This window comes from Ammodytes marinus, assembly GCF_949987685.1.
Source record: "Ammodytes marinus genome assembly, chromosome: 9".
Classification (NCBI taxonomy): Eukaryota; Metazoa; Chordata; class Actinopteri; order Uranoscopiformes; family Ammodytidae; genus Ammodytes; species Ammodytes marinus.
In genome coordinates, this window is record NC_137213.1 from 18,507,857 (window position 1) to 18,529,888 (window position 22,032).

The 22,032-nt window shown below is 42.6% G+C and overlaps 1 protein-coding gene across 1 annotated transcript in view; it reads right to left on the reverse strand.

Moving 5' to 3' along the window:
* kcnn1a (potassium intermediate/small conductance calcium-activated channel, subfamily N, member 1a) overlaps window positions 1-21,163 on the reverse strand; it is a gene marked incomplete at both ends in the record, with an annotated part of 54,080 nt that extends 32,917 nt beyond the window's left edge. Inside the window, one exon of the mRNA XM_080034865.1 lies at window positions 19,940-21,163. Within this exon, the coding sequence (XP_079890991.1) occupies window positions 19,940-21,163 (1,224 nt within the window). The remainder of the gene's footprint in view (window positions 1-19,939) is intronic.
* Window positions 21,164-22,032: the final 869 nt, after the last annotated feature.

Consider the following 22,032-nt stretch of genomic DNA (forward strand, 5'->3'; position numbering starts at 1 on the left):
CCCACTAATCCCTGCATGGTCTCCCATCGATTCAAACTGAACACACATGAAAGATTCTTGAAAACTTCCCCTAACCCCTTCATCTAAACAATGCTCAGGTACCTCCCTTTCATTGGGATGGAGTGCAGCAAAAGGAGCAGTATGAAGAAACCGGATTTTTTTTTATAAAAGATAATTTATCTCCCCCCTAAAAAATGTCATACATTGTAAACATAACCTCTAAAAAAAATTAGACAAATAATGTAACCCTAATTTGGTTTCCGATGACCAATTATATGACGGCTGATAAGAGTAAAATGGCCATGTTCTGACAGTCACGGGATCACACAAAAGCCTTGGATGTAAAAGGAGAAGGTCCCTGGAAGAGTTGCTCCAATAACGCAAATGAGCAGGATTGATGATGGACACCAAGAGAGCAGGGCTGCTGTTACATCCTCAGCTTTGGTTACCCGTTTCTGGGGATCATCAGTCACTGAGCCATGTCAGGACTGACCCACATGTGGGCAATAGTCCCATCGGTCAGTTTGCACCAACACATTTTTTTTGTTATTTATTCATTTTTATACATCAGGGACAGATTCAGTGCCGGTTGGCTAGAAGTGAGATCAACCTTTGGCCTTACTTGAGGATTGGCAAAACTTTCCACCCTGATTAACTGGAACAGCTCATTTTTTGAGCTCATTGTATTTACCTTAGGGGAGGTTCAATTAATCAGCTGATAACTCTGATACCTGACACTCTGGAAGGGTTGTCATACCCAAATATCTTCTACATACATTGATCTTTTTAGAAATTTACCAAGGTAAGGTAAGGTAAGGTAAGGTAAGGTAAGGTAAGGTAAGGTAAGGTAAGGTAAGGTAAGGTAAGGTAAGGTAAGGTAAGGTAAGGTAAGGTAAGGTAAGGTAAGGTAAGGTAAGGTAAGGTAAGGTAAGGTAAGGTAAGGTAAGGTAAGGTAAGGTAAGGTAAGGTAAGGTAAGGTAAGGTAAGGTAAGGTAAGGTAAGGTAAGGTAAGGTAACTTTATTTATACCCAAGGGTAGATTAATTTTGCGGCAAGATGATTACATTGTGGCATCCAATCACAATCACCTTTTCCACCTTGAGTGGTACAGGCAAGTGAAATGTCGTGCTCTGGCCCATGGAAGAGGGGGAATATATGCTCAGGCATACTAAGGGAGTAAGACAACTTTCAAAATACAAAGATGTTTCTTCTGTCAAACTAAGTCAAGGAGAGTCCTTCACAGACGGTCTTCACATCACATCACAAAACCTCAAAGCACTCAAACAACCCAAACCTCTCACCCACGTAGCCAGCTATATGCTTGGTCAATTCCCGCCTTTCCCCTGCAACCCCACTAAACAGTGAGGAGAAGGGGCACGGCAGGCCAGTGTCGCCCTTGTCGTCCCCTGATGCCCCTGGCAGAGGAGACACGGGGAGGCTGCTTGTCCAGCCGACCGGCGGCTCAATTTCATTCTGAATGGCACACAGCATCCAGGCTCTATGAAATGGAGCCTCATAATCAAATTGAAAAGCCTCAGTGCAGAACAGTTTAAATGAAGGCATCTCTCTGCCTCCCATCCCTTTCTCTCTCTCTCTCCAGTCGGCTCAAATCTAATAGAAAATCCTCATTCTTCAGTGACGTGTGGGGCAACTGAGCTGCAGTGTTGAAAAGCTTACGTACCCTAAAAACGGAAGTGGGCAATAGAATATCAAGGGTGTTCAACCTGTGTGTGTGTGTGTGTGTGTGTGTGTGTGTGTGTGTGTGTGTGTGTGTGTGTGAGTGTGAGTGTGAGTGTGAGTGTGCGTGTGCGTGTGCGTGTGCGTGTGTGTGTGTGTGTGCGTGCGTGCGTGCGTGCGTGCGTGCGTGCGTGTGTGTGTGTGTGTGAGAGCATGTGGGTGCCAGTCTGTTTAATAACGTACTTGTGCATGTGGGTGGGTGGGAGGTTGAATGCATGCGTAGTATGCATAGTATGTGTGCTATAGTTGAACAAGCTGAGCATCAGCCACTGGATTAGGCTGGATATTGACGCAGACAACACGCAGCAACGAAACACGCACAGGGAGGAGGAATTGTTTGAAAGAATCCACTTTTGTTTGTTTGTTTGTGTGTGTGTGTATGTGTTTGAGTTTATGTGTGTGTGTGTGTGTGTGTGTGTGTGTGTGTGTGTGTGTGTGTGTGTGTGTGTGTGTGTGTGTGTGTGTGTGTGTGTGTGTGTGTGTGTGTGTGTGTGTGTGTATGGCCGGACGTCGAAAAAGGCTGACACGATGGGAGGAACAGCAAAAGAGGAAGAAGAAGAAGAGCAGCTAAATAAGGCAGAGATCTGGAAATTGAGGAAACATTAAAGATAGGCTGGGTGAAAGAGAAAAAGATAAATGAAAGAGTGGAAAGACAGCTACCCAGTGGGTGTCTCTGCCAGCCCCTGGAGTGATTGAGAGCTGCAGGCTACACTCCCCAGTTTGTCCCCGCACAATAGACGCTGTCACATTTCTCTGACAGGCCAGCGGGCATCGGGGCTCCTCTGTCCATCCCTGACCAGCATGTGGATCATTACTCAGCACTGGCAAAGACAGGAGGAAAACCAAAGGCTGTGTTCCCACATCCACATTCATGAGCGAGAATCCTCAGTCACAGTGTGCTGCGTTGATGGAAATAAACAATATACATTTAATGGGATCTTATTAAAGCATCTAATGTTCAAAAAATGAACAGCGATAGGCATACCCATCAGATCTCAAGAATAATATAATTTAAAATGTGTCATCTTTATCGAAAACGCTATATCCGTGCAGTAGTAGGAAGGGTAAGCCTCTGTGTGCCGAGTCTTATCACCCTATACGTCATGTCCTTATATCTCCGTGGGGATGTCTGCTGTTAAATAATGGCTGCTTCTGCACTGTTGAGGCCATTTTAAGTGTTTCACCAAAGCACTACAGTCCTAGGGGATTGAAGAGGTGGCAGACATTCAATGTATTTTCAAAGAATAGGCTCAAACTCACTTCTCGTGTCTGGTAGGATCAGCGAGTGTGTGGACGATTGCTCGATGTGCACTGACTGAGGTGAGCAGCTCCTAAGTGTCTAGGACAAGACTGGAGTCGTGTGTGTTGAAGCACAAGAAAACCACATTTCCAAGTGTGTTTTTCACCTCATGCATTTACTCAACCATTTCCAGTCCCACCGTCTACTCATGTCTGATTTTGCATTAACAACGTCTTGCTCCACAACACAGCAACTTGAACTGTATATTGATTAAATATGGATTTTGTGACGTAGGATTTAATATTGTCTGTGATTTTAGTTAATGTGCAATAGCAGCGTCTTCACGTCGCTATTTTTAAACTGTTCGCTCATGGTACAAATAGTGTAATATTTGAATTTTAATTATGTATTTAAATTCAGAATTATTTAATTCAAACAGGCTGTGCCTTGTACTACAGCATATGTTGTTCCAAATGTTACTGTCCCTCTGACCTATTGCATGCCCTGTTGCAGTTATTCTTGATATCTTTGCTAATTCAAGATGACTAAAAGCCTTTAGTTTATATAGTTCAGGATTCATTTGAACACTGTGCGAGTTGATTTGTTTAAAAAATCTATCTATCTATAAAGCAAGAAACGCCTGTCTGTGTGTGTGTCTGTGTCTCGCATATCTCTCTGAGTTTTAGTCAGATCGGCATGAGCTTCCAGATATTGCTATTACAAAGGTGTGCATCCTTCATTGTGAAGTTTTTAGAAGTACGAAGGTGTGCATCCTTCATTGTGAAGTTTTTAGAAGTACGAGGGTGTGCATCCTTCATTGTGAAGTTTTTAGAAGTACATGCGCACAGTGAATGCCACAGTGAGCACAGTGAGCATGAAGTAATCTCTGAATAAACCCTGCCTCCCTCTGACGAGCGGGACACACACAGCAGACCGACACAGCCTATTGTTACTTCCTCAACAACTCCTCACCTGCTCCACCTGTCCGCTTCAGTGGTAAAGACTGCACTTTATTACGCTATTTTCACTGTAATAATATAGCACGGTCTCGGATGCTTCCACAAAATGTTTTATATCCGTTTAAAATCTAAACCGAAAGCCCGAGCGCGCCCGCGCGCACAAGTCCCCGCCCCCCACACACACACACACAGCTGACTGCTACTGACACGTTAAAGCCACTACGAGTAACTTGGTCCCTTGGCGGCCCCTTTGGACAAAAGCGGTAGTATTTTTACGACGCCAGCTGTCATGAAGCTGTTTTCTAGCTCGTGCCGGGCGTGCGAGATTCAAATAATCAGGAAGCAATATAGTGCATGTCCGTGTGTTGAAGGTGTGAGGGCACCGGACTCTTTTCGGCTCCGTGAGTGGTTAGTGACACAGCATCAACTAATGCCAGTCAGTGCTACACACACCTGATTGCAATGAGTTGATGCAGTGTCACCGAAGTACTCTCACGGAGCTGAAAGATGACCTCACAGAAAAGCGAATGAACGAGAGACGGCAGTTAGTATGGATCACGATGAGGTAATGTGTTTATGTTGTTGTAAATAATGACTATTTCAGATGAATAATGGTCGACTCATCTGATGATGGTGAGGCAAAGTAAACTTTGTTTTAGTAGGCTATCGCTCATTCATTTAGGAGTAAACACTGCAGTTCGCTCCCGTGAAATTGTGTATACGTTGCTTGGCAACGCCCTCCCGCTCGTCTACCACTCTCCCTTTTAGCTTTTCTTCATTGCATTTTCTTTTTTTTCTTTGATGGTTCAGCCCTGTTATTAGTCATTATGACGACAAATAACTGTCTCAAACAAAGCTCCCGCTCCCGTTCCCTCACCTAGAGGGATAGGCTTCTCAAATCGCGTTGTTGCGCCACACTGAAATCTGCGACCAATCGGATATGTGACCAAAGAGCCTGCACGCGCGAACCGAAAATCGGTCTGGGTGTGCGACCAGACCAAACGCAGTAATAAAAACTATATAAAAACGTCTTTCTTTGCACTGATGGTCTCGTTTGCTGTTAAAGGTAATTCATGATTATCAGAGGAAACATGGCTGTTTAAAAGATATTTAAATGTTACTCGGAGCTGCTTTAACGTTAATTGACAGTTATCCAAACTCTGTCTTATCTTTCAAATACCTAACAGTAATGGTAATTGGGTTGACAATGTTGTCTTGGCGTGCGGCATAGACTCCTTTTATGCACAGTGCATCCATTTACTATATAGGCAACTGATTGTAAATTTGAGTGCATTGTGCTGGATGGCAGTTTGCAGGGTACCATAATAACAGATTTTATAGGTAACACCTGTACAGCTCGATTCTTCTTTAGGCTTCAACACTTAATTAATTAACACATTTTGTGTTTCATTTCACTTTACAAAACACATGGAATTAGTTTGTGGTTATCTTTACACAATACACTAAGGAATGTTGCCCTACTCTATAGCCAAATGTACTGTCTAATATCTTTCTTTGTTTACCTGCTTCCTACGGGCACTGCACTAGTATTGTAAAAATAACATTAATTATGATAGTGCCAGCAGGAAATGTTTATATTGAACCTTACTGCAAACTGCAATAAAATGTGCGTACTTTGTTAATTCTTGATAGTTAAATCTTGAAACTGACTTAAAGCATGACAAGCCACAATGACTTTTGTGATATTTAACTAACTCCATAATCTATTCCCAGGTTTAACCAAGCATTGTAATAATCAAACTAATGATTCTAGGGATTTGCAAGGCCAAGGATGTTTCCGACTTGACCTTACCTACTGAGGTTTATCGGGCATGGTCCAATGAAACATCTGTAATGGGGGACTGCATATTTGATAACTTCAACTGCCAGGGTCGCCACCTCGAAAAAACAAGCCAACTTAGGTGCTCAGCGTCACTTAGTGCTGCCAATTAGTTGCAAGTTATAATAAAGATTATTCAGGATGAAGACCCAACACAGCAACTCAGCGAGGAATAAAAAATATACGCACAATATATTGTGATGAAAAAAGCTCAGCACTGCAGTCACCTATGCTACAACCTTAAAACTGGTATTAAATCACAGCAGAAACGAGATGAGTCTTTTACTGTGTTGTTGCATCATTCAAAGATCAAGTTAACTCAAACGATAAATCATCTGGAAAAAAATTATGCGGCTAGAACTACTTTAATATTTTAAAGTGGTAACAGGCAGCTATAAAACACAACGACAAGCCAACTAGAGGATAGAGGAATCTAAAAACATCTTCTTTCCAAACAATTAAATAATGCTTGATCATTTCAGGGCAGTGGCTACATACAACAGCTACTATTATGAAAAAACATGTCTGATTTAATTTGTTGAACATAACTGTCCATATATTCCACACAACACGCCGTTAAAAGCAAAGCTCGATAACAGAGACATTATTTGGTCAATCTCAGTCTCCCTAACACACTCCCTTTGGAGATTAAAGAAGCCAAAAACAAGACAAACCCTTCATGGAAAAAAAGGATATACTGTAGAAATATGCCTGTGGGAACGTGTTGTTGTTAGGACTAGATTCGCATTACGATCAACAGAGGCACAGTGCTATAGAGCTGTTAAGCGGAAGTGCATTACTTCCGGGACATGGGACCTCTAAGCTCGAAAAATTACAACGGTAGTCAATGGAAAGAAATGTATTATTTTCTGGTCCCAGTCATGAAATGCCTTCGATTACACATATGTTTTGTATGGATTTAGATGGTATTTTTTCGTGCAAAGAATGGAACAATTTAGCGAGTAGAAGCTGGATACGGTCAGGTTTTGTGCAGAGCGCTTTTGTGGACTACAGCTCTTCGCTGCTCTTGACACTTATGATATACGTCACCACCACACGCATCCGCTTAGCTCAGAAACATGGCCGTGTCTTTAATGCACTTTACCGCCTTCTTTCAATGACAAGACAAAAGTCTTCAGCGTGGCGAAAACCACTACACAAGTGGACATGTGGAGAGTTTCAATTTCTCGAGTGGGGAGATTGTTGGCGTTGTCCACGCCAGCCATTAGCATTAGCATTAGCACTGTCAGTCGAGAAGTGGAGGGAATGTGTTGAGGTGACGTCACAGAGGCGACAAGACTTGTAGTTGTTCTCGTAAAAAAATTTCAAAAGCCGTTAGACGAATAATCATACAACATACCGTCAAACTCTTCACATGAAAAATTATCATTTAGACCCATACAAAACATATATGTAATCCAAGGCATTTAATGACTGGGACCAGAAAATAGTAGATTACTTTCCATAGACTCCCATTCATTTTTTTTCAGCCGAGAGGTCCCATGCCCCGTAATTTCGCCACTTCCGCTTAACAGCTCTATTATAATTAGGACCCAACAAGGTTATTCCATGTGTACTGGTGTGAGTGTGTGTCTTATAAACTAGGTCCTTGGGAGATTGGGGTTAAAACTGATGGGGGGTTACTTTCCCTGTGGGACACACACTGCTTCATTTGGAGCAATTTTAATTTCAAGCAAATTAAAGGAGGGCGTTATTAGATACTTGATTTGTAGATCGGGGCCATAATGGATGGACTGATCCCTGGTAAAATGGTTAACAAATTAGCTGGTAGCTGGTGACATGTGGAATAAACAACCAGGCCCAAATGAAACCCTATATGCTTTATATGCCCACAGAAATCACACATAAGAACCAACATTCCCACATACAAATAACAACAAATTCATTCGTACATTGTGGGCCTGTTTGACTTACCAGAGATTGAAAAACTGTAAAGCAAGCCTCCATGACAGTCAAAAGGGGTGGCTTGGAGGGAGATAGTCAGGCATGTGGTACAATTTGCATCAAATATGTACCCCTTCTGCAGGTCATGGGGTGGTCATTTGTTTATAGTTATCGGAAAGAAGAGCAAACGTTTGACAAAAAAATAAAGGATCTGCAACAATCTCTTAACATCATTATTGGATTAATGGTGTGGTTTCTAATGAAACAAAAGTGTTATTAAAAAGGACTTGTTAAAACTGAAGTCACCCCGGTAGTCACTATAGCAGAATATTCAGGACACTAATAAATGTCACTTAACCAAATATGCTTACCCAGAGAAAAACATATGCAACTTGGAACATGGCCAGAATGGCCACTCAAAGCTCAGTAGGTCTGTTTGAACACACAAGTGGTAAAAACCGCTCATAAATGACACAACAGAGGAAGCTGCCAAGCGACCAAACAAAACTGATCATTGAGGGTAAAAGAAAAAAAGGTTTGGACCTTTCTGGAAGGGAGCAGTTAGTTGAATTATTATTGGTTAAAGCAAAAGGCATTAGCAATCTGAATTTAGTTTTAATTCAATTTCAATGTTATTGACAATTAAAAAGAGCCCATTCAAGATTAGATGGTTGATTTAATGTCTGTTGAATATCTCACATCCAATTTTCTCAGAGCTGACGTTCTGCTTCTTGAAGTTTGACACTGTACATGGAAATGGGACAAGAGGAGCATTTCAAAGTTGGACTAATCAGCTCTCTAAAGCATCCTCTTTATTTCAGTTAATCAACAGTATTGCCCTTTTCGCCCAATACACTCCCATTATGGCTGATTGCTTGATTGATGCCAGATTTGTCTGTCCCTTTCTTCAATAAGCCCAGTCAAAATGGATGAGAGCTAACACTTAATCTGAATTGATTTAAATGCAAACCACTTTGCCTAAACCTACATTAAATTGTAGAATTTAACTCATTTGGTTAATTCCTGGCAACTCAGCAGCATCACTTGAGTGTCAAGCCAAATAGTTTAGCCTGGTCCTAACTTCCAGCTCATCATTGGTTTATCCATGTGAGGTGGATTTAAATGGTTAAATGCGGTTTCCAATGATGCAGAATAAAATTAAAATGTAAAGTGACAGTATCTGTATTCAAGTATCAGCAAACTGTTCACTGTGACAAGCATAAATCCTAAATATCCTCCTTCCTATGACTTTTGTTGACTTTTTTTCCCACTATTTCCTGCATCGGAACAAAGCATTTTCAGAAAATGCAAAAAAAGCTATAGGTGATCAAAGAGTGTGACAAATAGTAGTAGGGGAGACTGTGGCCACTTCCGTGTACATTAATGCCACATGGATCCCCTTAATGGCATATACAACAATACTCTCATCCTATTACAGTTTTTCTCAGTCGCTTTGGTGCTTTTCTCACATCACTATTAACATTTGCACAGCAGTTAGTGCATTTCTCAAAACAATTAGTGCAAACTGCAAAACCTAGTGGATAACCTGCAAAAGTACATCACTTGCTCAAAATGGATAGTCTATTCCTCAAAAGCAAGTATTCATGTCAATGAAACTGCCAGTGTCTTGACACCATCGTTTATGAACAAGATAGTCAAATGGCTTTGTCATGTTTTCATTATGACAGTTTATTCTCTCAGTGTTTTCCAATGCAAAAAAAAGGTCAGAACTCGGTGACACTACCTGAAAATGCTCAAGACAGCACTATACACTACTTGTACAGCCATTTGAAAACTATAGTAAAGTTACACATTGCTGAAGTTAGGGGAGTAAGTGAGTACAAGACACTGAATACGTATGTTTCACATTTTTACTGTATATGCTCTTTGCAATTCTACAGCATTGTGCAAAAGAAAAATACACTTCAGTCACTTATTTAGAACAAACATAAAAAAACACCCTTTTGGTAGAGCTGTGCACAAATGTGAACAATATAACAGGACATATTGTAACTGAACATAGGTAAATCATTCTGGCACATCCAGACGTTCCTGTCTGTCTGGCCACATATTTTCATCTACATCACAACGGATATTATCCCTTGCAATGCAGCGAGGAAAGTATCTATGATAAAGAAAAGGTATAAAATGTGCTTGACAGAATTTGATAACTAGTTCAACAATTTTGTATGTAATGACTCAAGCAATGAAATGAAGACTATTAGTTTTATTGGGAACGACTATTCAGCATCCATAAGTATAGTTCATTTTGACTGACATGACATAAGCAAATGACAATGTTATAAAACAGCAGAGAATTGTATGAAAGCAACTGATACATGTCCAAAAGCATTTGCAATTTGTTCAGAGGAAGGAGAAATTGCTACTATGATGTGCTCAAATGACTAAATGTTGCGGAGGTTGAACTAATAGTTATGAGAATTTTCATTCTGATCTGAGAAAAGCACCAAAGCAACTGAGAAAAACTGTAATCTAGAGCCTAGCATTGAGTATTGTTGTGTGTTAAAGAATATAGTGTTTATGTACCAGTGTGTGACTGCAGATGTGAGTGGACATAGCAGTGTGTAGGAGAGTAAAGTGTAACGTTATTACGCCTTGTGAGAGCAGGTGTGATTTATGACGTAAATTTATGTCCTATAATGTCAAATCAAAACAACCAATAATAGATGTGGTCTCTCTCTCTCTCTGTCTGTCTCTCTCTCTCTCTCACACACAGACACACGCGCACACACACACACACACACACACACACACACACACACACACACACACACACACACACACACACACACACACACACACATGTGCTTGAAATATAGCTTAGTCCATGTGGACTCAGAAGACTAAACCATTAGGTGACAGTTCCCCTGGAGGCTATTCGACATCCCAACAGGACCACAGTGGCCATATATTCCTCACAGGAGATTATCACCCTTAAGTGCCCCATAACCCCACACCACAATCCCACAAATGTTACCCCTTTATCAGACTGGATTCACTACTGCGAGCTCAAACGACAGAGTCATTGTATATATGCCACCCGCCTGACAACTTCTGTTTCCATTGTGGGGTGACTGTAAGTCATTTGAAAACGAGCCCCTCTGTAAATTCAGGCTGAGGCAGTTTCCTTCTTTCCCCGAGGCAGAAGCATCAATAGTGTGTATGGGGGAGGGAGGGTGAGGGGCAGGACAACCTATAGCACAGGACAGATCGATCGCGCAACAAACTCAGTAAAGATTGACTGGAGAGTTGCCTGGAAACGTCCGGCTTGAGATTTATGATCAAAGGAGGACCAAGAGCCAACGGGAGAAGCCAGAGGACGAGAAGGGAGTGATGGGGAGTCAGAGGAATGCTCATATTTTTCACATTTCAGGGTCAAAGTGAATCCTCACCAATGTCTTAGAGAGAGAATGTCTCAATTTTAAATACCAATGAATGAAATAAATAGCCTTTTCATGGCAACGTGGAGAATAAACACCAATAAATCATCCGAAACCCATTCAGTGTGATTCGCCCTTATTCTGGTAATCTTTCATTTTCATTTTCTAAGACTTTCCAGATGAAAACAGGAGGAACAGATATCCACTCAAGCAGTCAGTATATGTAATTTACATTCCAATTGAATAGGGATATGACAAACAGAGATGAGATGAGGAGAGAAGGTATCAGGTTACGTTGCCACTCCCTTACCATATGTCACCTGGCCCCGGCATCCATTGGTCTTCCATAGACTTAAGCTAATTGAATATCCTTATCTAGCTCTGAGACCCCCATGTTCTCTGTTGAACTGAAAACCAAGGCCAGTTGTAGAAGCAGTACTTTTGTATTCACCTGCAGACCAAATGTAGCGCACATACGCACACACACACACACACACACACACACACACACACGCACACGCACACACACACACACTGTACCTCACTGCTTCATGTACATATAATTATTGTTTTCAGCTAGGTGAATCATAAACACCCTGTACTGAAATGTCGAGAGTAGCTGTCTTTCACGCTAGTCTATTATATCTCAGGCGATACAAGTTCTGGGATTTGCGCTAACAGCCTCCAGCTGTGATTTTTCTTCTCTTTTTTTTTCTTTGGTTATAAAATTAAGTGCTGCAGTTTTCTAATGCCCCCTGGGCCCTTTTGTGTAAATTGATTCTATTCTAAAAAGCCTTATTTTCCCCCTCAGAGAAATGAGTGATCGAAAATGGACTCTCAAAGAAAAGGAGAAGGGGCAGGCAACGTCCGTGAAAGGGTTAAAGGGAAAATGGCAGTAACAAAGGGGGAAGTGAGCACGGTGGCGTTGATGGTGGTGGTGGTGGGCCTTTAAGGGGTTAACAGTTAGAGGGAAGCCGATAATGGAGGCTTGAGCAGCTGTATGGGAACTACAGCATGCTGAGAGCCACACACCAACTGCTAACACAAACCAGAGAAACACATAGGGAGAGTGAGCCACGGAGGAAAGGAGGCGCTACATTCTTCTCATGTCAGCAATGTGTGAACACTAAACTAACACTAAAAATTTAATAAAAATAGCATTCCCATATTATAATAACATCTGTGATGTTCTTCTTTTAATGGACCTCTCGCACAACACAACAAACACACGCGCACATTCACACCCATTAACGCATAAGGTCTTTATAAACACGATACAAGATGCATAATTAAGCATGAGGCCCTGGTGCTGTGACTCAAACATGAAACTGCTCTTGGAGGAGACTACAGTGCAGCGGTAAAGAGAAGGATTCCTGGAGCTGAGAGGTCCTTCACATGACTACATGCTGCAACAGAGTTAATGTGACCGTTACCTTCTGAAGAAAAGACTGTGGCATCCACGCGATAGTGATACTAAAGCTATCCTCCCACTCTATCACTCACAAACTCACGTTCCCCTTAAACACACACAAGGACAGGTACAAACGAACATGCAAATGTAAGCAAAAACACAAAGCACACGCAAGCAGTGAGGCAGCACATACTGTACATGCACGCATGCACACACAAGAGCTATAAGGCCCACGGAACAGATGTTTTTGTGCGGCTAACATCGCACGTTGTCAACCTCAGCGACCCTCAGCAGATCATATTTATGCTGTATATACATCATAGCTGTAATATATTCTCCTGCTAGGTGATTTGAGGTAATGAACTAGCCTTCCGTTCCAATTTTCAAATCTTGCGTGTTGTTTGGATAGGAGATACTGTGGTTGGCGAAAGCAGAACATGCACATACACACACAGTAATTTAGGGCATGTATACTGTTTATGAGACGCACATACAGTTCACACACAAACACAGAGGCCCCTTGAATATAAAGGCTAAATTCAAATTCCCGTAGGAGAATCTTTGTTTGTACAAAGGTAACAACTTGTACTCCCATTTTCAATACACAGCCAAGAGGCAGAGCGGATCTGACTAGATGCGCATCAGCTAAGGCTTTTTGTTCTTCACTGAATATTTATCAGTGGCCAGAGGAGGCTGTGGTAGAGTTTTAACCGGAGAAGGGTTGTGTATCATGTGCTGTAAATTAAGTAGTACGCCAGCTCAGGGGATCAGTAGACAAACACCGACCAGAGGGCATAAAGACCTGATGAGAAGGAGGAAAAAATGGAAGTGAATCCATGAGAGAAAAGAGAATGGAGCTCATCATACACTATAATAGGAGAAGCTTTCCAAAATGTGGCGGGCTGCAAGCGTAGCGTTAGTCGATAGTGTGGGCAAAGTATGATGAAATTACACATTTCTAAACCCTTGTTACTGCACTCTGCACTCCTACCATATACTGTGTCTAACAACAAATTTACAGCCAGCAGGCAATATTGAAATAATTCAATGAGTTCACAGGTCGATAATATCATAGGTTATGTAGAAAGACACACACACACACACACACACACACACACACACACACATATGAAGCCATCACCGGCACGTCTAGAAGCACAACAATGAATGACAAATATCTGCTCACAGCTGCATTACTCATACTCCCATACTCTTTTGTGTTGTTATCATGCCCTAACGCAAGAACAGCCTCAAATCAATAACCTAATTAGCCATAAAGTATATGCATTGTGGTGATACATTATGTGCCTGGCATTACTTGGCTAGCATCTCACATGAATTACCATATAAATGAAGCAAGGTCATTTTATTAAGCAAAGACCCGTGTTGGGAACTTGGCATGCCACGGAGTAGGGAAAGAAAAAAATAAATTGTAAGTTACAACACACATTAGAAAAAGGGAAACATCACGAGGGGTCGAACAGTTACAAGTTACAAATCGCTTTGACTGCTGGCAGAGCGAAAACATCTGCCACGCTGTGACTCTAGTCGTGGAGAAAGTAAGTAGCGAGGGCTGACGGTGGCTGAGGAAGCCCCCAACACGCTTTCTTTCCACTCTTTGTATTCAACTGGACTGCGAGTAATTCAATACACTTCTCCTTGTGCAGGCTCACTCAAATGAAACGAATAGCGAATGAACTATATCGAGTGGAGCACTATTTGAACCTCTTACAGTAATGTCATTGTTTGTGTGGGCTACCCCACTGTGTGTGTGTGTGTGTGTGTGTGTGTGTGTGTGTGTGTGTGTGTGTGTGTGTATAATTACATGTGTGTTAAAGGTGAGTGTAAAATTAATGGTAAATCCAAAAGAGAGTCTTGTTCTCCACACGATTCCTTGACCAAACTCAATACTCCACCAGAAAAGGGGCGGCTACACAATAATACAAGGCCAATCTCTCCATAGCAACACACATGGTAACACAAATCTATTTCAGAGCAGGAGCGCAGCGCAGCACCTAAACACAGCGAACAAAATAAATAGATAAATAAATAAATAAAAACAGCGAAACCTGCAATCAATTATTAAAAGAGCTTCATGTTCATACTTACTGCCTGTGTGTTCCCAGCTGCAGCCGAAACTAAGAGGCTCGCAGCTGCCCCTCTCTCCATACAATTGTTCAGTGTTATCAGAGATCTGCAGCAGTGCCGCTCCTTCGTTGCATACAGAGGATGTGAACTAGGATCTGCCCCTTGTCTGACATTTAATTTCTCTTTTCAGCCGGGCTGTGTTTACTTTTGCGAGGTGTTGGCCGCTCTCACGGACTCCAATGCGCAAGGCAGTGGAAAACACGGACGCCTAATGAGAGAGAAAACAAACTCAGGGGCCCCCGTAACAACAGCATGGAGATGACTGATAGAGAGTGTTTACATCGACATAATGTTTCTGCTGGCATGAGCCCTCCAGTAAATCATAACTCTGCAAGCAGATCTGTTAGCATCAATTGTTCCAAGCCCCGGTACATATACAACTTCATCTCAGCGGCAGTGCTAAGCCAAGCCAAACACACAACAACTGATAAGATAAACTACTTTTTTAAGCGAGAGCCAGATCAGCCAGATTACCTCAGCATTTTTCCTTAATTAAGACAGTAGGAAAGCTTAAAAAGCAAGTGCTCTGGAAGGGTTTGCTTAAGAGTGAATGATCTATGAGAACAACTGAACACTGGCAAAGAGAAAACAGGAGAAAAAATAAACAATTAACAAGACGCTTTAAGTGGATCAAAGCAGCAAAACTGGAAATATTCCAAAAAGGGAAAAGGAACTATTGTTGGGTTTTGCTTTACAGGGAATACTTTCATTTGTTATGTTGCTGTTAATTTTTTTCTGGGGAAAAAGATCCTTAATTTTCTACTTTTCAAAGCTGCGTAAACACACACACACACAACCACCACGAAACGCACACCCACTGAATGCCTCAGACAGTGTCAAAGTGACACTATGTTGGTTGCAGGTGCCACTTTTGATATACAGTATACTGTGTTGACCTCCCCCAGATCATATAGGGTGATTATAGGCGTGTTGGACTGCAGTTTGGCAGGAACTGCACAAAAGGCTTTACTGTAATAGCTTTTCTCCTCGTTCAAGCCATCTATTTTGCAATGACACATATAACCTTATGTTCTGCAGAAAGGTGGGCTGGCACCCGTATGACACACACACACACACAGGCAAATCTACAGTAGAGCAGTTCACAGGCCCCGTTGGGTGACAGGAGAAGAGAGACATTTTTCTTTCAGTCTTTATAGAACAATACATTTGCTTCTTATGAGTAACAAGTAAATGTTGAACTCACAGCACAAAGATCTATTGTATTCTAAAACTAGATAGAACACCAGGTAAGCTGAGAGGAGATGAAGCTATTTAGTTATCAATCGATAAATCGATGCACAGAAAAATTATTTGGAATCTACTCACATTCTACATTAGTATAAAATTCAACTTTCTGCATGGACAACATTGCCAAATATAATCAATGAATGGAACGGTTAAACCTTTAAATCTCCTCATCCGAGTCTCAGCAAGAGAGCAAGTAAGCCTTATTTCCCAACAAATGCCCTTCTAAGAATAATAGACAATTGGTAATAAATTATTGGTCCATTTTTCCACTAAGAAAGCACCAAGAAGGATTCTCCGAGCTTAGCCTCCTATAAATCAGCCATGCTGTCCCTGTAATGAGAAAATATGCACAGGCAAAACAGAAAGTGCACTTAAACTCTGTGAGCATTTTATTCATTTTAAGGAAATCACTAAATCTATCTGACAAATTGTACATTGATTAATCACAGGTTTCCATTTATCATTAAAAAAAAATTATATAATAATTCTTGTCAAAAGCAAGCAAATCCACATGTAGGCCTACTACAGTGTCCCCACAGGATATATCACCATAGCAGTAAGTGGCAGGCATTAGAGTACTTACACAGCCTATCACAATAGAAGCAGCAATGCACCTTTCAAAGCACAATGTTATTGAGGCAGGACACAATATCGCACTACTACCTGCCATCAGTCCAGTGGGTTGGCTATTGGGTTTCAGGGTGTGCTGTGGGATACTGTAATCGTATACACTTTATCTAGCTTGTTCTGTCGCAAGTGTTTTGTTTAAGGTATTTCAAATGGGAGCAGGAGGTAGGGGCCGTCTTACTGAGGGCGAGTCAATAAGGTGTAACCGCGATCCCACAAATATCCCTGAATAGATAAGCGTGTCTGGCCGTATCAAAATACTTGGCACGCTGTGGATCTGCGCAAGTGGAAAAGGTTTGATACTAAGGCAGAGTCTGTCATGGGCGAACTTCTAAGATTTTTTTTCCTTTTTCTTTTTCATTCTGATTTCCGGTTTCATGTGACAAGTGTAGTGAATTCTAATCTTGTTTATAATGGAATTTGAATGCTGAAAAACACTGGAAATAACTGTGATAATACTGTCAAATTGTCATTTTGATTATAAACGGTAATGAGTGTTCACTTGGACGTTGTAGTAGCGTTCAATACACTAATTAGTACATTATGGACTTTCTTTTCTCTGTACATACTGGTGTCACAACATCCTTATAGTCTTAGACAACATGTCATAATGGTAAACTGATGGATGTCATGTATTTTCTTCATTCTTGGAATTTTTTGGTTGTCAAAACAAATTGAAGGTTGCAACTGTTGCACACTATCGGACATTAACTTGATTTACTCTATGCTGCTCTTTAGAAGGGAAAAAAGCCCTGAAATGCACTGGTATACTGCTCATACCACTATCTTTAGGCAAGACAAGGCAAGGCAAGGCAAGTTTATTTATATAGCACAATTCAGACACAAGGCCACTCAAAGTGCTTTACAGGGGCAAGATTAGAATACATAAAACACATTATAAAACATTTAAAAGCGAATAAAAGAAGCAAATAAAATAAAAATTGCAGGTTAAAATGGAAACAAAAAAGTCTTCAGACTCGATTTAAAAGAACTGAGAGTTGCAGCAGACCTCAAGTTTTCTGGGAGTTTGTTCCAGATTTTTGGTGCATAATAACTAAAAGCTGCTTCTCCTTGTTTAGTCCTAACTCTAGGGACTGTAAGTAGACCTGTCCCAGACGACCTAAGGGCTCTGGATGGTTCATAACGTATCAGCATATCAGTAATGTATTTTGGCCCTAAACCATTTAGTGCTTTATAAACCAACATCAGTATTTTGAAATCAATTATTTGAGTGACAGGAAGCCAGTGTAAAGACCTCAGAACTGGGGTAATGTGATCCACTTTTTTGGTCCTAGTGAGGACTCGAGCAGCAGCGTTCTGAATTAGCTGAAGCTATCTGATAGATTTTTTTGTAGTCTCCTGGTGATATGGTTATGTAAATTTGTGTGTCGTCTGCATAATTATGGTAGCATAATTTGTTCTTATTCATAATCTGAGCTAGTGGAAGCATGTAGATGTTAAACAGAAGAGGCCCAAGAATGGAACCTTGGGGGACTCCGCATTCAATATTTGTCCGCTCAGATGTGAAATTGCCTATTGACACATAGTAGTCTCTATCCTTTAAGTAGGATTCAAACCAGCTTAGTACAGTTCCAGAAAGTCCAACCCAGTTTGCTAGTCGATCTAGTAATATGCTGTGGTCAACTGTGTCAAAAGCGGCACTGAGATCCAGTAAAACTAAGACAGAACTTTTGCCACTGTCTGTGTTTAAATGGATGTCATTGAGGACCTTAACCAGAGCAGTCTCAGTGCTGTGGTGTTGTCGAAATCCTGACTGGAAAACATCAAAGCAGTTGTTCTTTGCTAAGTAGTTATTTAGCTGTTGATAAACAGCTTTTTCAATGATTTTACTTAAAAATGGTAGGTTAGATATGGGCCTATAATTTTTCATGAGTGATGTATCTAGATTGTTCTTTTTTAGGAGTGGCTTGATGACTGCTGTTTTCAGGGCCTGTGGGAATACACCTGTCTGAAGGGACATGTTGACAATTTGTAGAACATCTGAGGCCATACAGCTAAAAACAGTTTTAAAGAAGCCTGTGGGCAGAATGTCAAGGCAGCAGGATGAGGAGTTCAGGTGTTGTATAATGTCCTCCAGGTTTTTGTGGTTTATAAGATACAATTCTGTCATTGCATTTGAATTTGGAGACCTCTTCATGTCCGCTCAATGCTATGGAACTGGAAGAATACATTTCAGTGCTCTTTATTTATCTCTTGTCTTGGGGTTTAGCTTCCTTCTTGGCAAAAAAAGCAAAAAAAACACCTTGGAACATGATGGTGGCAATTTTAAGAAAAGTTGACTGTCCCTTCAGTCATTTGGGAGTTCAGCCGATATGCTCTATAAAGTTCAGAACAGTCGCGTGTCAAGGTGGCTCGATGCATCACCTTTTGATACTGGTGCCAGCTCGGACCCTGGACACAGCTGCAGCATTTTAAAAAGCCTCTCTTGCTTTAGACACTGCTGAACCCACATCAGTGCCTCCTTTTATTTCCCCCTTTCTGTGAAACTTCACATTATTGACTCCACCTGGAAGGGTGGGGGACTAAACAGCTGCTCATTTGTTTTTCTCTCCTGATGTGCTAGCATCTATCGTCTTGCTGTTTGGTTTGTTTGTTTTAGTGGTTTACCTTTCAAACTCTATATCAAAACAATTTAGTCTTCCACTCTGAGTGGCCGGAAGGAACATTCAACTCACTTAATGCTAACAAACTATCGAGCAAATGTATAGGCCTATGAAAGCTCAAAAACAAGATCTCACACACACACAAACACACACACACACACACACACACACACACACACACACACACACACACACACACACACACACACACCCATTAACACACGTAAAGGCCTAATAATAGAAAGCTAACCATTGTGTCAGAGCGGTGTCTGGAAACCGAAATATTCAAATTCCCCCTCTCAGATACCCCTCTGTTAGGTGGAAAAGAACGGACGCTTTGTTTTTTTATTCTACTGTCAGACAGCGTATTTGAATATTTTCCCCGGGATACCCAAAACAACACTGCAACATGGAACAGGTGTGTGTGCGCGTGTGTTCGCGATCGTCCTTATGATGTGCGCACGCACGTGACGGTATGGCAAAATGTAATACAGGTTAGATAAGAAACAGCTATCACGCGCTTGGTTATATGTCTGGCCAAGACACATCAGTGATTTGTGAAAAGATTAAAAAACGATTCAAATTCCCATGTACCCCCCCCCCCCCCCCCTCCTTCTGACAAGAACCTTTCACATTCACAAACATACCACGCGCGTGCACACCACACACATAGGAATATTTTCTCAATCACAATTCACATGACAGGCGTGGTCATTGAGTGAAAACGTTGAGAACAGTTTGTTTCTTTCATTAGAGGATGATTAGATCGGATATCGAAGGAGAAAATGGGGAAAATCTACCTTATAGTGGTCGATGCGTATCCTCTCCTCTCCTTTATGCGGGCTCTCCGGCCACAGGTGATAGCTCGAGCCGTAGTTTGGGCTGTCTTTGCTGCTGTTGCTGGCAGTCGCAGACGAGTTCCCCGCGTATGCCTGTTGTGTTACCGGGGGCGTTACGCGGGAGTCGCGGCTGTGTGGCTGGTCGTCTTGCGCGGTGATCCTCCCAGACTTATTGCGGTCTTCACAGTGCTGCGGACGCTGGGGACAGAGCCCCAGTGCGCCTTGCTGCTGCTGCTCTTGCTGTTGCAGCAGTGGAGCCTGGTGAGTGCTACATAGCTCTCCTGAGCCGCTGGCGCAGTAGTTGATAGGCAAACTGCTTCCCACCAGTAGCTGTTGCTGCGCTCGTAATTGTGGGATCTGTTGCTGCTGCAGTTCCTGAGTCTGAGACTCGAATGCTCTCCTGTTAGCCTCTGTTGACTCACATACATTTAAAGAGCGCCCTTTCTGTGAGTTTGCACGGATACCTTCAGGGGAGGGGTCCGTCTGTTGGAGTCTTAAATGACTGTGCTGTTGATGCTGTTGCTGCTGCTGCTGCTGTTGCTGCAACAACTGCCTGTGGTCTCGGTGCCCTCCTGCTCCTCCTCCTCCCCTGCAGCGTTCCACGATGCTTGCCTGTTGGTAATTATTGGCACTCCTTCGGAGCCGATCCCCCCCTTTAGATTCCTGGGAAAAGTGCAGAGAGGAGGAGGAGGGCGGTGGAATGGGCGGCGGGAAAGGTGGGGAGGGCTGCGGTGCGAGAGGATCGAAAGGATGGTGCTTATTTGGAGAAAGGTTCGCCTCTTGCTCGGAAAAACTGCAGTCGCAGCTTGGAAAAACAGGCTGCCTCTCCGACTGCGAAGGCTGCTGCTGCTGAGAGCCGGCCGGGGCCCAGGGATCCTGCTGCAGGTGCGCCGGCTGCCCGGTGCTGGGTTCAGTGGCTCGGTGAGAAGGTCTCTGGGTGGTGCCGTAGCTCGCCAGAGGTAGAGTGTCGCCGCTGTGTACGGGTCTCCGAGGGGGCTGGCTCAGGCACGGGAGCTCCTGGAGGCTCTGGCGGTGAGCGGCAGTGGTCGAAGTGCGGTCTCGGTGGTGAGAAGAGGGCGGGGGCGGCAGGCTGAAAACAGGAGCGACTGCTGGGTCTCCGCTGATTCCTCGCGTTTCGTCGGGGCTTTGGTGCTGATGGACAGCTCCCGCGTACCGCTGCCGCATCCCCCTGATCGCCTCGTCTCTCTATGGTTGCTCCTTTGCCGTGCAGAGCTCCGACACCCGTTCATTGCGATCAGTCCCAGCAGAATAGGACCGACTTGTATCATTGGTAGGTTTGACCAGGAACTGCCTTAAAACGTCACTGAACACCAAAAACACCGCCTTCGAGTGAATTCAGGTCCATTGCCTGCTATGCGCACAGGTTGCAGCGGATCGATCGCTCCTTCGGGCTGTTAGGATATTACGAAGAAGAATGGGATTATGGAGATGTGGAAAGGTGTTTAAATCCTGCTCACACGGTCGATCACATTAATCCACCGCGGAACGATGGATCGACTTCGTCAATGTTGCCATAACCACCCTGCGTAATCAGAAATCACTTTTACTGCTACGTCACCCATAGGCCTGTCAAACAATATAGGCTTTACCCAGATATATCATGAGCTTCAACGTAGTTTATGATCAACTCTAAATGATTGCTTTCCCTCCTAGTTTGATCCCCATAAAGTGTCCGTGTTCTAAAAATCATGAGAGGGACCGTAAACACACTCTTCTTGAGATCTATTTCAGAACACATACCCACTTGTTGGCCCATAGCAGAAGCATAGCCTATAGCAAAGCAGGCTGTAACGATTACCTCACGCCATTCAGCCCGAGCTTTGCAGTCTGGTATTTAATAATTTAGCAGAATATGCCTGGTTTTGTATTACCAGGCAGAAATATTCAGAATGGGAGCTGTGCATGCAGATCCTGCAGGTGTGTGTGTGTGTGTGTGTGTGTGTGTGTGTGTGTGTGTGTGTGTGTGTGTGTGTGTGTGTGTGTGTGTGTGTGTGTGTGTGTGTGTGTGTGTGTGTGTGTGTGTGTGTGTGTGT